The following is a 16,452-nucleotide window of genomic DNA, read 5'->3' on the forward strand; positions in this document are numbered from 1 at the left end:
CCCTTCTTCAGACTGACTCTTGATTCTCTTAACACTATTGACTGTTGACTCTAGATTCTGTGGACTCTAGACCAGTGGCGGACCGGGTCTAAAAATATTGGTTGCCAGGAGACAAAGGGGACCCACTTCATCAGGGGCCCACTTGATATATGGGGCTCACGCCATCGGGCAAGCTGACACCCTGGCTAGTCCGTCACTGCTCTTCACACTGTGTTTTTGATTTTCTGTTTTTGGATTGAATTCTGTTTTTAATTTGTGTCTCTGTGATGGCTTTATTACTTGTTATATTCCGATTATATGTTTTTATTCCGATTACTATGTAAGGTGTCCTTGAGATGTCTGAAAGGCGCCCATTAAATAAAATTTATTATTATTATTATTATTATTAGACTCTTGACAAGACTCTGTTGACTAGACTCTAGACTGTTGACTTGATTCTGTTCTCTGTTGACTCTAAACTCTGTTGACTATAGACAATAGGCATTAGGTGCAGGAGGAGGCCATTCGGCCCTGCGAGCCCTGTTGACTCTTGACTTTCTTGACTCTTGTCTTGGGCTCAGTGGAGACCAAAGATCTTATAGCGGATCTTTGGTGGAGACAGACGTAGTGCGTGATGACGCGCCTCTTTGGAGACGGACGCGGTGCGCGATGACGCTTACTTTCCCCGAGTGGGGGTGACGTCATGCCGGAACGGCGCTGTGCGTGATGACGATAACGGCGTGTGGGGGAGTGGGCGGGGAGACGTTGTGCGTGATGACGAACACGGCGGCGCGGTGTGTGTGTGTGTGTGTGTGTGGGGGGGGGAGGGGGCGGGGAGACGTTGTGCGTGATGACGAACACGGCGGCGCGGTGTGTGTGTGTGTGTGGGGGGGAGGGGGCGGGGAGACGTTGTGCGTGATGACGCAGACCTTCGGGGCGGGGAGACGTTGTGCGTGATGACGCAGTACGTCAGTGGGGGGGAAGGGGGAGGGGAGACGTTGTGCGTGATGACGCAGTACGTCGGTGGGGAGACGTTGTGCGTGATGACGCAGTACGTCAGTGGGGGGGAAGGGGGAGGGGAGATCCGCCATATTGTGTGTGAAGGGCCCTGAGGCAGGCCGGCGCCTCCCCGCCCCAACACCAACCCCGACCCCAGCCCCGACACCAGCACCGGCAGCGGCAGCGGCACCGCCCCAGCAGGCCGGCACCATGTCAGAGACTTACGGTGAGTGGCGGCGCTGGGGGAGGGGGGAGAAATACAGTGATGTCGCCCCTTTATCAAGCCTCACTCCCCCCCTCAACATCACCCCACCTCACACCCTCATCCCTACCCCCAATACACTTCCTCCCCCCCCCTCTCACGCCAACCCCCTCCCACCACTATCCTCCCTACCGCAACTCTGCATCCTCACCCTCAACATCCCACCCCCACTCTCACCCCCTCGCCCTCACCCCCTCATCTCTACCCCCTTAACATCACACCCTCTCCCCTCATCTCTACCCCCACTCTCTTCCCTCGACCCTCACCCCCCCCTCTCACTCCCACCCCCCCCCCTCCCACCACTTATCCCTACCCCAACTTTCACCCCCTCCCCTCATCCCTACCCCCACTCTCTTCCCTCGACCCTCACCCTCACCTCTCACCCCCACCCCTCAACACTTTTCCCCATCACCCCTTGCCCCAACTCTCACCCCAGCCCCTCATCCCTACCCTCACCCTCTCCCCTCACCATCTCCCCTCACCCTCTACCCCCCACCTCTCACCCCCACCCCTTAACACTTTCCCCCGTCACCCCTACCCCCTTGCCCCAACTCTCACGCTCTGCCCTTGCCCCCACTCACTCCACCCTCTCAATCCCCACTCTCCCCCCCCCCCCTCTAATCCTCACTCTCACGCCCTCATCGCCAACCGCACATCAGCTCCACCTCACCCCCTCGTCCAACACCACCCCACCCTCCCCAAATCTCCCCCACATCACCCATCCACATCCCCCTTCCCCCAAATACCATCTCCCACCCTCCACTCACCCAGCACATTACCTTCCCCCCCCCCTCCCATATATTCCCCCCTCCCTCCCCATACCCATCTTCCCCACATATTCCCTCCCCACCTATACCCATCCCAATCCCACGCATGTCACAGTGGCAGAATCAGGCCATATGGCCCATCGTGTCTGCTCCACCATCTAATCATGGCTGGTCTGGTTTTTTTCCCCTATTCTCTTGCATTCTTCCCATAATCTTTAATACCTCAACTCCATCCCCCCCTCCCCCGACAACCAACCCCTTCCCTGATCCCACCTCTTTCCTGTCCCACGGCCTCTCCCTATTCCATTTTCCTAGCCCACCAACTGAGATCACGTCTCCCCCCCCACCCTATTTTGCCTCCACCCTCCCCATCTTATCACTGGTAATTTTGCTCTTCCATCTTTTCATTAAAATGTTGACGTTTTGCGTCCTCCTCTGAGGCTATGACTCATGTTCCCAATCTGATGTGCTGGGACTTCCCCAGCTGGTTATAACTTCATCCTTAGCCTGCCCCAAAGCTGCTAAACCAGCTGCCTGTCTCATCATCTGTTGTGTCGCCATCAAAGAAACTGGCCGCTTTGTGACTAGATCATAGAGGAAACAGGCCCTTAGGCCCAACTTGCCCACACCGGCTAACATGTCCCAGCTACACTAGGCCCACCAGTCTGCGTTTGGTCCATAGCCCTCCAAACTTGTCCTATCCATGTACCTGTCTAACTGTTATTTAAATGTTGGGATAGTCCCAGTCGCAACTACCTCCTCTGGCAGCTTGTTCCATACACCCACCACCCTGTGTGTGAAAAAGTTACCCCTCAAATACCTATAAAATTTTCACCTTAAACCTATTCCCTCTGGTCCTCTATTCACCTACTTGGGCAAGAGACTCTGTGCATCGACCTAATCTATTCCTCTCATGATTTTGTACACCTCCATAAGATCACACCTCATCCACCTGCGCTCCAAGGAATAGAGACCCAGCCTAGTTAACCTCTCCCTGTAGCTCGAACCCTCTCGTCCTGGTAACATCCTCGTAAATCTTCTCCGTATCCTTTACAGCTTGACTACAAATGTAATTGGACATGAGGTGGCTTTGTAGGTACTGATTCATGAAAAATCACCTTTTTGCTATCTTTGGAAACTGCACGATAGGGCCACCTGACTTAGCGATTACTTCTAACCACTTCCCTCTCGGGGGATTGTCTGTGGAATTCTCTGCCACCGAGGGCAGTGGAGGCAGGTTCTCTGGATGCTTTCAAGAGAGAGCTAGATAGGGCTCTTAAAAATAGTGGAGTCAGGGGAAGGCAGGAACGGGGTACTGATTGGGGATGATCAGCCATGATCACATTGAATGGTGGTGCTGGCTCGAATGGCCTACTCCTGCACCTATTGTCTATTGTCTACGTGTGTGGCAGAGCTTGAAATAATATTAAGGAAGGAATATTAAAATAATAAGGAAGAAGGATTTATCGTTAGTTTATTGTGAGTGGGCGTTGCACTGTGTGCTAAGGAACAGCAGATTAAATGTGTAGGGAGGGACTGCAGATGCTGGTTTAAACTGAAGATAGACTCAAAGAAAAGCTGGAGTAACTGGACCAGGCAGCATCTCTGGAGAGAAGGAATGGGTGACGTTTTGGGTCGAGACCCTTCTTCAGACCGAGAGTCAGGGGAGAGGGAATCTAGAGATATGGAAGGGCACAAAGAAGGGTGAAAAGGTCAGATCAAAGCAGACGATATTGGATTTCTTTGGGAATGTTCCTGATGAAGTGTCAGTAGGTTACAGCTGTGTCATTCATTCCCTTAAAACAACTTGTATCTGACCCCGACTGTGTTTGAGGCAAACATAGATCATGATCAGGGGAGACGTTGGATGGATTAAAAGATCCAGCCTGGAAACTTCAGCCCACCGAGTCCACGCGACCTGTTCACGCTAGTTCTACATTATCCCAATTTCACATCAACTCCCTTCACATTAGAGAGCAATTTACAGAGGGCCAATTAACCTACAAACTGCACATCTGAGAGGAAACTGGAGCACCCGGGGGAAGCCCACGCGATCATAGGGAGTTGTGAGCCTGTGGAATTCTCTGCCTCAGAGGGCGGTGGAGGCATGTTCTCTGGATGCTTTCAAGAGAGAGCTAGATAGGGCTCTTAAAGATAGCGGAGTCAGGGGATATGGGGAAAAGGTAGGAACGGGGTACTGATTGGGGATGATCAGCCATGATCACATTGAATGGCGGTGCTGGCTCGAAGGGCCTACTCCTGCACCTTTTGTCTATTGTCTACATGCAAGCTCCTCGCAGACAGCAGCCAAAGTCGGGTGGGAACACAGTCTCTGGCACTGTGAGGCAGTGACTCTACCAGTAAGGCCACTGTGCCGCCCCCAATGGATGATGCCTCTTAAGGCTTTTAACTCTATGGAGCAATTACAATTAACAATCAAAGCTGTAACTTCAGCGTTTTATTCCACAGTTCAGTCGATTTTAGCTGTACAAGCTCAGTGCAGCATCAACGTTGTGCCTGTGAGCAATGCTCGCGGCTGCTTAGTGTTGCTTCAAGTGACCTTGACACTTGCATCCATCTTCACCCACGGGCTTGCTTTTGAGACCAGAGGCAAGACTGGAAGTGCAGAATGTCAGGGTGGGCAGCCGATTACACCGTGTGAACCGTTGCAGCAGTAGCTTCATCATGTCGTCTCCTGGCCAGGATTTGTGGATAAGGAGTGGAAACACCGTCGATGCCGGACTGTGTGTAAACATTTGTCAATGATCACTGATTGTGGCTGCTATGTCAAGTTAGCCGGAAAACCATTGATATATTTGTGATCACTTATGCTGATGCTTGGGGTGAAGCATGATGGGCAGAGGGAATGGGGGGGGGGGGGGCAGGAAGGGGAGAAACATAGAAAATAGGTGCAGGAGTAGGCCATTCGGCCCTTCGAGCCTGCACCGCCATTCAATATGATCATGGCTGATCATCCAACTCAGTATCCTGTACCTGCCTTCTCTCCATACCCCCTGATCCCATTAGCCACAAGGGCCACATCTAACTCCCTCTTAAATATAGCCAATGAACTGGCCTCAACTACCTTCTGGGGTCTATATTTGTGCTGACTCTATGGGCACTTTCCACCACATACATGTTGGCTGTTGTTTCCCTGAATGGCCGGTGTGATGATGAACACTGAAGTTGTGGTTCTGAAGAAAGATCTGAAGAAGGGTCTCGACCCTGAAAGTTAACCGTTCCTTCTCTCCAGAGATGCTGCCTGACCCGCTGAGCTACTCTAGCATTTTGTGTCTATCTTCGGTGTAAACAAGCATCTGCAGTTCCCCCCTACACGCTGAAGTTGTGTTTCTGCCAGGTCTGAATATGTGAGGAGATGTGGTGCTGCTTCTCCATCTGCCGGAGGTGCAGTGGGATCATTGTGAGCGGCAGGTGGAACAATGGGGGCTCACACTGGGTGCCTCGTGGCTGGAGAGCACCCAAATGTGGCATGGTGGCCTCCGCTGCTGCCTCTCTTCTCCAGCCACCTGTGTTCCAACATGACCTCCTGTGCTGTCTATGTGGAGCTTGCACGTTCTCCCTTCTCCCTGAGGGATTTCCTCCCGCCCTGTAAAGATGTGTGGGCTGGCTGTTGTAAATTGTATGCAGGTGAGCAGTGGGAATGTGAGGAGAATTCAGGATTGGTATAATTGGGGACAAAATGATCAGCTGAGGCTCAGGGTGTACCGCTTCCCCGCTGTACGATTCACTTCGTTATTCACGTGACAGCATTTAGCTGCAGGTTGATGATCATAAGGTAGAATGAGCTGCAAAATAGTAAGGAACATAGTCCGTCCACAATGCTTGGACTGAGATGGAGTTTGACTGTGGATTTGAGGATAAACTTCCAGGTAACACACTGACTAACAAGATGCTTGATCCCAGCTGCCATTCTATCACTTGTGTGGCCTCTTGTGTGATGGGAGTAAAGTACCTGTACCACTTGGGAGTTATTTACGCGTCACGAAGCGACATGCTTTACGTGCGCATGGCGCGTGTTGGCGTAGGCAGTCGTGCGCGGCGCCCCAGTGGGAGAACTGGGAAGGGGAGGGGATGGAGAGAGAGGGAAAGCAAGGGCTATTTGAAGTTAGAGAAGTCAATGTTCATACCGCTGGGGTGTAAACTACCCAAGCGAAATTTGTGGTGCTGTTCCTCCAATTTGCCCTGGACCTCACTCTGACAATGGAGGAGGCCTGCCCAGGACAGAAAGGTCAGTGTGGGAATGGGAGGGGGAGTTGAAGTGTTGAGCAACCGGGAGATCAGGTAGGTTAAGGCAGACTGAGTGGAGGTGTGCAGCGAAACGATCGCCGAACAATCTGACCTGAAAAAATATCTTATCTGCCTCCACCACCACCCCTGGCTGCACAACTCACTGGAGATGCTGCCTGACTTGCTGAGTTACTCCAGCAGTGTATGTCCATTTTATGCTGTCCATAACCAGCATCTGCAGTTAGTCATGGAGTCATACAATGTGGAAATAGGCCCAACGTGCCCACATTGAGCAACGTGCCTCATCTACACTATTCCCACTTACCTGTGCTATAGACAATAGACAACAGGTGCAGGAGTAGGCCATTTGGCCCTTCGAGCCAGCACCACCATTCAATGTGATCATGGCTGATCATCCCCAATCAGTACCCCGTTCCTGCCTTCTCCCCATATCCCCTGACTCCGCTATTTTTAAGTGCCCTATCTAGCTCTCTCTTGAAAGCATCCAGAGAACCGGCCTCCACCGAGGCAGAGAATTCCACAGACTCGCGACTCTCTGTGAGAAAAAGTGTTTCCTCGTCTCCCTGGTAAATGGCTTACCCCTTATTCTTAAACTGTGTGGCCCCTGGTTCTGGACTCCCCCAACATCGGGTACATGTTTCCTGCCTCATCTACACTATTCCCACTTGCCTGTGCTTAGTCCATATCCCTCCAAACCCGTTTTATCCATGTACCTGTCCAATTGCTTCTTAAACATTGCGATAGTCTCTGCCTCAATGACCTCCTCCGGCAGTTTGTTTCATACACCCACCACCCTAGTTTCCTTGTTTCTAGGTCAGAGCTGTGGGTGTTTTTTTCTGTGTTTACTGAGATCTGCCAATGTGTGTCACGCATTTGGCAACTTCCCCCTTTGCTCAATCTTCCTGTGAGCCTCGATCTTTGCTGTTATCTCCACAACGTTATCCGGTCAGTCATCACATTGATGCCGTGGGATCTTGTGTGAAATATCACTCCTGCGTCCACAACTCTGCCTGTTGTACCTCAACAGATGTCCAGTGCCGGTGGGTGCCCTGGGTTTATAACAACTGTGTGAAACCCTCGTGGCGATTCCAGTCTATGGCCTCCTGAGATGCTAAGCAAAGAAATAAAATGCTGTGAATTTAGAGCTGTTTTTTTACACCATTCCTTTCACCACTCCCCCCCCCAGAGCTATAATAAATTTGCCAACATTATATAAACATTCATAACTGCTGTTCAAATTACAAAGCTCAACATTACAACTTATAACAGTAGGTTCCTCCTGCCTGTTCTGCTGTTCAGTAAGATCATGACTCATGTTTTACCCTGGCACCATTTTCCTGCACTAATCCAGTTCCTCGATTGTCCGAGCATCTAAATATTTGTGACTTTCTGTGTCGAATGTGCTCAGTGGCTGAACATCCGCAGCCTTGGGCAGCGATTTTCACGGCTAGTGTTCCCTGTCCATTCCATTCTGAATAGTTTGCCCCTTCCTCCAGAGGCTGCAACCCCTGGTTCTAGACTCCTAAACAAGGGGAAAACGTCATCTTCAGATTTATCCTATCAAGTCCGTCAAAAAATGTTTGTATAATTTAGTGATGGCACCTCCTCCTCTTCTCCTAAACTTGGGAGAGTGCAGACCTGTTTAATTTCTCCTTGTACAACCAGCCTGTTCTGCTGTTCAGTAAGATCATGACTCATGTTTCACCCTGGCACCTATTGTTAAGGTGGCGCAGCGGTAGAACTCCCGCCTCACAGCACCAGAGACCCAGGTTCCATCCTGACTATGAGCCTGTATCGAGTTTTGGACCACGTGAGTTTTCTCTGGGTGCTCTGGTTTCCTCCCAAACAGGTTTGTCGGACAATTGGCTTTGATTACATTGTAAATTGACCCTAGTAGGATAATGCTGGTGTATCGTTGGTTGACCCGGGACTCGGTGGGGCCGAAGGGCCAGTTCCCGCGCTGTATCTCCGGAGACTAAACCACCATAATAGAATGAATTATTCCTTTTGTTTGATCTCAACATTGTATCATTTGTTCTTTTGATTGCATTCTGCGATTGTTAAGACTGAGGTTTTTATTCGGTCTCCATCTTCACAGTGTGTAATGAAGAACACAGTGGCCTTTCTTCGTAAAGGCGATGAAGTGGCGATACCAAGCTTCAGTGATTTCTTGGTACATAATCCTGGACTTTGGATTGCGTCAGTCCACGGGCAAAGATTGCGGGCCTGTTTTTTTTTCTCTCTGGTGATGATTTACAAATTTACAAAATGTACATGGCCATCTGGCCCCTGCATTGCCACTGGTCTTGGGAACGCTTCAGAGAGTCAGTGGACACCATGTTCTCTCACTCCAGGGACATATCCTCAGAAGAGGACATGTCCTTGGGGAGATGGTGGCTCTGCGGTAGAGTTGCTGCCTCACAGCGCCAGAGATGTTGTATGATCCCGACTATAGGTTCTGTCTGTACGGAGTTTGTACGTTCTCCTTGTGACCACGTGGGTTTTCTCTGAGATCTTCGGTTTCCTCCCACACTCCAAAGCCGAACAGGCTTGTAAGCTAATAATGGCTTCGGTAACATCGTAAATTGTCCCCAGTTGTCGGACAGTGTTGGTGTGCGTGGATCGCTGGTCGGCTTGGACTAGACGGGCGGAAGGGGCTGTTTCCGCTCTAGACTAAACTAAAGAGGGCAGGCTGGCAGTTTGGATGGAACCCTCCTTGTGCTGCTGCCTGGACTATGAGTGGCCACCTTGGCCAGACCCAGGAAAGGTACCCAGCACATGCCTGGCAGGGCCTGCAACTTGTGTGTGTGTGTGTGTGTGTGTATATGTGTATATATATACATATGTATATGTGTATATATGTGTATATATGTATATATATGTGTGTGTGTGTATATATATATATGTGTGTGTGTGAGTATATATGTGTGTGTGTGTGTGTGTATATATATATGTGTGTGTGTGTATATATATGTGTATGTATATGTGTATATACACACACATATGTATTATTTATATGTGTGTTTGTGTTATATATAAATATACACAAACACATACACATATAAATAATACATATATGTGTATGTGTGTATATACACACATGCACGTGTGTGTGTGTGTGTATGTATATGTATGTATATATATGCGCACACACACACACATGTGTGTATGTATGTATATGTATGTATATATAGGTGTGTGTGTTTGTGTGCAATGCTTCTTCTGTGCAATGCTCGTGGCCCGAGGTGCCTGTTATATGGGGGGGATGACTTTTCATATAAAGGTCTTATGCTGGTGGTTAAAAAACAAATGTTTGCACTTGCAGAGCAAGGTGAAACTTGTTTGGCCAGGATCCCTCACCTTTCCCAGCACAAGGACATTGATGGAATTTGACATTGAGAACTAACTGGAGGACACGGTGAAAGTCAGCCGTTCCAGTCTATGATAACGATCTTTTTTTCTTTCAGCAGCCTAAATACTTCCATTTTGTATTTATTTACAAACGCACAGCATGGAAATAGGTCCTTTGGCTTAACCTACCCATGACGACCAAGATGTCCCATCTAAGGTAGACAGAAATGCTGGAGAAACTCAGCGGGTGAGGCAGCATCTATGGAGCGAAGGAAATAGGTGACGTTTCGGGTCAAGAACCTTCTTCAGAAGGAATAGGTGACGTTTCGGGTCGAGACCCTTCTTCAGAAGGAATAGGCAACGTTTCGGGTCGAGACCCTTCATCGGAATAGGCGACGTTTCGGGTCGAGACCCTTCTAACGAAGGGTCTCGACCCGAAACGTCACCTATTCCTCCGCTCCATAGATGCCGCCTCACCCACTGAGTTTCTCCGGCATTTTTGTCTACCTTCGATTTTTCCAGCACCTGCAGTTCCTTCTTAAACAAGATGTCCCATCCATGTTAGTCCCACCTGCCCATGTTTGGCCCACATCCCCCTAAATCTTTCCTATCCACGTACCTGTCCAAATGTCTTTTAACTGTTGTTCGATAACCTTCCTCAACTACCCCCTGTGGCAGCTCGCTCCATATACCATCATTCATTAAATAGATTATGATCGTCTAGTATGGCAGGCAATCCTGTTGAAACATGTAGCTGGATTTATCTTTACACAATGAAGTACATTTGAAGTGTTGCATATGGCATCCTGCCATAAAGGATACATACCCAAAGCCAATTTTCACACGGGCATTTGCAAGGGGTAAGACCCTCTCTCACTGCTGCTGCTGCTGCTGCACTCCTGCCCTTCAACCATGTTCTGATCCAGACGCAATACTCCACGAGTTTACCCCCTATCACTTGCCAGACTTTGTACCCTGCGCTCTCTCTCCCCTCCAAACCTATTTTCCAGCTTTCTCCCTGCTCCTACCATCAGTCTGAAGAAGGGTCCCAGCCTGAAATATTACTCCAGCATTTTGTGCCTATCTTTGAATTACTCCAGCACTTTGTGTTTTACCGAAGTCCCTTGTGTCTCTTGCAAATGGGTAATACATTCACGGACACACAAACACTGTTCTGTGTTTACTGTAGACTTCAGAGATACAGCACAGAAACAGGCCCTTCGGCCCACCAAGTCTGTGCCGACCAGCGATCGCCCGGCACACTAACACTATCCTACACACTAGGGACAATTTACAATTTACATTTTTGCTTGTTTTGCACAACGATCTCTGTGGGGGGAGGGGGGGGGGGTCTTTTTGCTTTGAAATCAGTTTATTATCTGTAAGAAGGAACTGCAGATGCTGGTCTAAACTGAAGATAGACTCAAAAAGCTGGAGTAATTCAGCGGGGCAGGCAGCACCTCTGGAGAGAAGGAATGGGTGACATTTCAGAACCTTTCTGAAGAAGGGTCTCGACCCTAAACATCACCCATTCCTTCTCTCCAAAGATACTGCCTTTCCCGCTGAGTTACTCCAGCTTTTTGAGTCTATCTTCGGTTTATTATGTCTAGCTGCTTCCCCACAGACATCAGACTATTAAACTCAACTGAAACAAAAATCTGAACTTTAATAGCCTATTGCACTTTATATGCTTATTTATGTGTGTGTGTGTGTGTATATATTCAATGGTATATGGACACACTGATCTGTTCTGTATTTATTTATGCCTACTATATTCTGCTGTGCTGAAGCAAGAATTTCATTGTCCTATCTGGGACACATGACAATAAACTCTCTTGAATCTTGAATCTATCTGTTGTAAAGAAGCCCCACTTGTAGCAATGCCATACTTCATCAGTTGCTGCAAGGGGTGTGTCTGCCTGGTTATCTGGAGTGGAATTTGAATGCATGTTGGGTGAGAATCGCACCAATTGTGCCACAGCTTGTCCAGTTCTCTTGGTTCTTTGTTACCGGGACTCATGAGAGGACAGTAATGGTGGTCCTTCATTCGCTTAGTACCATGTTTAAATGTGTAGGTACTATAGCAACGTTTATGAAGCATTTAGACAGGTACATGGATAGGATGGACCAAACGCAGACAGGTGGCACTAGTGTAGATGGGACATGTTGGTCGGTGTGGGCAAGTTGGACCGAATGGCCTGTTTCCACGCATTATGACACTAATAGTCTATATCTTATCTCTTATCTCTTATCTCACCACGCCCCTCCCTACATCAGTCTGAAAAAGGGTTTCGGCCCGAAACGTTGCCTATTTCCTTCGCTCCATAGATGCTGCTGCACCCGCTGAGTTTCTCCAGCACTTTTGTCTACCTACGATTTTCCAGCATCTGCAGTTCCTTCTTAAACACTGAAACATCACCCATCCGTGTTCGTTCTCCTCGGATGCTGCCTAGCCCGCTGAGTTCCTCCAGCACTTTGTGTCTTTTTTTTTGCTTCCTCTCGCGGTGATTCTAACCAGCCGCCAGCTTGGAACAAATTGGCTGCAAAGTTGTCCTTTGCCTTCATGTCCTAGAGTGTGGTGAACCTACAGACATTGTACACTTCGTGCTACGAGGCTGGTACAGGGCTGTACTTGCTGAAGCAAGCTGCTGGAAGTGGTGGGGGGGTGGGGTGGGGTGCGCAAGCAGTCAGCAAGTCTGCTTTAATCCTTGCCAGGCGTCATTAAGCTGCAGATCAGTGCGTGTGTGTGTGTGTGTAATCTGTGGCTGCGGTGTACCGGTGGGTGTCTAGATTGCACTGAGATCTTGCTCATAATGATAAAAAATTATCTTGCAAAGAGACTGTACCTTTTTACCAAGATGCCTTCTTCTTCTTCTTGCGATTGGCGTGCACAGCCTAAAGTTGTAGGCCAACTTGTTCTATTTGATCTTGTTTGATTGTGCACGCCAGGTTGATTGCATTTGTCGAAACAGGGCGGACCACGTGAAGGTTGCAATCTCCCACCCCACCAAGGTGCCTGAAAGATTACTGGTCCCAGTTCACTCGTTTAAATGCGATGCAAGGAACTACAGATGCTGATTTACCAAAAAAAAGAGACAATTGAATTGAATATTTCATAGCAAAAGGATTTGAGTATAGGAGCAGGGAGGTTCTACTGCAGTTGTACAGGGTATTGGTGAGACCACACCTGGAGTATTGCGTACAGTTTTGGTCTCCAAATCTGAGGAAAGACATTCTTGCCATAGAAGGAGTACAGAGAAGATTCACCAGACTGATTCCTGGGATGTCAGGACTTTCATATGAAGAAAGACTGGATAGACTCGGCTTGTACTCGCTAGAATTTAGAAGATTGAGGGGGGATCTTATAGAAACTTACAAAATTCTTAAGGGGTTGGACAGGCTAGATGCAGGAAGATTGTTCCCGATGTTGGGGAAGTCCAGGACAAGTGGTCACAGTTTAAGGATAAGGGGGAAATCCTTTAGGACCGAGATGAGAAAAACATTTTTCACACAGAGAGTGGTGAATCTCTGGAACTCTCTGCCACAGAAGGTAGTTGAAGCCAGTTCATTGGCTATATTTAAGAGGGAGTTAGATGTGGCCCTTGTGGCTAAAGGGATCAGGGGGTATGGAGAGAAGGCAGGTACAGGATACTGAGTTGGATGATCAGCCATGATCATATCGAATGGCGGTGCAGGCTCGAAGGGCCGAATGGCCTACTCCTGCACCTATTTTCTATATTTCTATGTTTATTGTCTCAATGAAATTCTTTGCTTGCATACCTGAGGTATGAAAAGAAATGAAAAAACTGTAAAGGGTGCTTACAGTTACAAATCTTCTCCCCACCCCCCCCACATGCCAGGGCCTCCATGACTTTCTTCCCCTCCCCTCCCCTCCCTCACAGTGACCACCCCCCCCCCCCCCCCACGCTGGGTCCTCCATCGTCCTTCGTTCTTCATGGCACCCCCCCCCCCCCCCATGTCGTTCCCCTGTTGCTCTCCCCCCCCTCCCACACGCCAGGTCCTCCTTCCTTCATTCCTTCCCTCGGCATCGGCCACTTCACTTCCGCGTGCCAGGCCTTGTCCGCTGGTCCACAGACCCCATCTCTCCAAGGATGCTGCCTGACCCGCTGAGTTGCTCCAGCTTTTTGTGCGCAGAAACATGGAAAATAGGTGCGGAACTCGGCCATTCGGCCCTTCGAGCCAGCGCCGCCATTCAATTTGATCATGGCTGATCATCCAGAATCCTGCTTTCTCCCCATGTCCCTTGATTCCGTTAGCCTTAAAGTAAAAGTGACAAACTTCACTTCACAGTCTGAAGAAGGGTCTCGACCCGAAACGTCACCTATTCCTTCGCTCCATAGATGCTGCCTCACTCGCTGAGTTTCTCCAGCATTTTTGTCTACCTTAGATTTTTCCAGCATCTGTAGTTCTTTCTTAAAAAAGTAACTTCACAGTATCCTATCCTCCTGTTTTGCTGCCTATCCCAAACGAAATACATGGGTAGCAAGCCAAAACATGAGACGATTGAGAGACTCCAAGCAGAAAATTTCAGGTGTTTATGGAGGAACACGCAATATTTAAGCACTGAAGCTTCAGGTACCTTGCAGTGCTGCCAGGCAGTTCAGCAGAAGGGCAAGCTCGATAGACATCATGAACATCCCTGATCCTGTACTTGCTGGCCCTGCACTCGTACATTCTCTCCTGAATCACTCACTCAACGGTGACCAGAAGAAGCACTCTTCCGATCCATTACACACACACAGACAGATGTGTAGGAAGGAAGTTTAAACCGAAGATAGACACAAAATGCTGGAGTAACTCAGCGGGGACAGGCAGCATCTCTGGAGAGAGGAATAGGTGACATTTCGGGTCGAGACCCTTCTTCAGACGGATCTGGTTTTCTTTCCTACACATTTACAGTACTTTTATCTCCACTGAAGTGAAATAATCCAGTAACCTGAAAAAACTAATAGTCAGGAGCAGTTTCCCAGAACTGGGACAATAATTAACTCGATAATTAACTTAACAGATGTTAATACTGTAGATCAGTATTGGAATAGAATGTGGAGAGGAGTGGCTAATCTCTCTGATGTTCACTGTATGTTTGAAATTATCTTTGCATTTTAGCAGTAAGATTCCAGGACTTAATGCTGGTGGGAGTATCCACCATTTTACCTCATGTTCTGGCAGAAATGTATTAATTGCTTTGACTTGGTTACTAGCATAACTGGTTGCTAGGCCACTCGAGAAGCAACTAAAAAAAAAAAAATCAGCATTCTTGTGTGAACTGGAATCACTGGCAGGGAATGTTCTACACAGAAGCAGGCCATGTTGCAATCTTCTCCCCTGTGTTGGCAGATTACCCTCCCTTAAGGTTATCGGCAAATCCCGAGGGATTTTGTTAAAATCCACAGGTCCTCGTGATTTCGTTACATGCCAGTTTGGAAGCTTGACTCAATTTCTACGCCCGGCACTGCCATTCCACAAGTGGGATTCTCCTGTAACTTAGCCGATGTTTTAGTGTAGAGGTAGAGCGCGGAAACAGGCCCTTCGGCCACCGAGTCTGCATCGACCCGCGATTGCATTAACACTAACGCAAACATACACACACACACACGTTCACTCACACGCGTCAACTGCAATTCATTGTCTCTACTGTACACTGCTCAATGACAATAAAGTTTGAATCTGAATCTGAATCACTCACATTCGGTCGCTCTCACTCTCACACGCACTCACTCACACTCACACACTCACTCACACTCACACACACTCACTCACACGCACTCACTCACACACACTCACTCACACGCACACACTCACTCTCACTCACTCAGTCACACACGCACACACACACTCACTCACTCACACTCACTCACACTCACTCACACTCACTCAGTCACACACGCACACACACACTCACTCACTCACTCACTCTCTCACACGCTCTCACTCTCACACTCACTCACTCACACTCTCACTCTCCCTCTCTCTCCCTCTTTACATTTACACCATTTACAAGCCTATACATCTTTGGAGTGTGGGAAGAAACCGAAGATCTCGGAGAGTCATGCCAGTCACGGGGAGAACGTATAAACTCACCCATAGTCAGGATGGAACCTGGGTCTCTGGCACTGTAAGGCAGCGACTCTACTGCCGTGCCACATTAAAGGGAGGACTGAGAATGCCTAAACATGTCGGGGGCACAGTTTTGTTGGCAGTAACAGACAGAGGTTTATTAGGAAGAGGATTGTGAATGGAGAGCAGGATAAAGCAGTAATCAACAACTGTTTTATCAATGATCGAGGCACATGTTGTGAATCTGAATCGGGGTGGTTATCTGGCAGGAGCAATTATGGGAAGAAATTAATATCCAAAATACTCGTACAAATAGGTACGGGAAATGTGGACAGATATTGGCGTCACCGTGGCACTGCCGGTAGAGCTGCGGAGTCACAGCACCACACACCTCGGTTCCATCCTGGCCCCTGGTGCTGTCTCGGTATAGTTTACAACTTGACTCTGTGACCATGTGGGTTTCTTCCCACATCCCAAAGACGTGCGGGTTTGTAGGTTAATTGGACTCTGTAAAACTACCCCAGGTGTGTAGGGAATGGATGTGGAACTAACGTGGCTGGGTGATTGGTTGTTGACGTGGACTCAGTGGGCCAAAGGGCCTGTCTCCATGCTGTATCTTACAACTTTAGGCTGTTAAGAAGAACTTGTTAAAGTACCCTGGCAACAATTGGAGATTGAGGCAATGGGAGGGTTTTGTTTCAACATTTCAGGTGATGGAAAACACTATGTTCCTCGTGGTAAAATGGT

At 48.7% G+C, this 16,452-nt stretch overlaps 1 protein-coding gene across 1 annotated transcript in view; it reads left to right on the forward strand.

The window, feature by feature from the left end:
* The first annotated feature begins 1,048 nt into the window (after nt 1-1,048).
* Nucleotides 1,049-16,452, forward strand: part of LOC116967868 (ras-related protein Rab-4B) — a 32,178-nt gene continuing 16,774 nt past the window's right edge. Inside the window, exon 1 of the mRNA XM_033014504.1 lies at nt 1,049-1,204. Within this exon, the coding sequence (XP_032870395.1) occupies nt 1,189-1,204 (16 nt within the window). The 5' untranslated portion in view covers nt 1,049-1,188. The remainder of the gene's footprint in view (nt 1,205-16,452) is intronic.

Source organism: Amblyraja radiata, chromosome 41 (assembly GCF_010909765.2).
Source record: "Amblyraja radiata isolate CabotCenter1 chromosome 41, sAmbRad1.1.pri, whole genome shotgun sequence".
Taxonomy (NCBI): Eukaryota; Metazoa; Chordata; class Chondrichthyes; order Rajiformes; family Rajidae; genus Amblyraja; species Amblyraja radiata.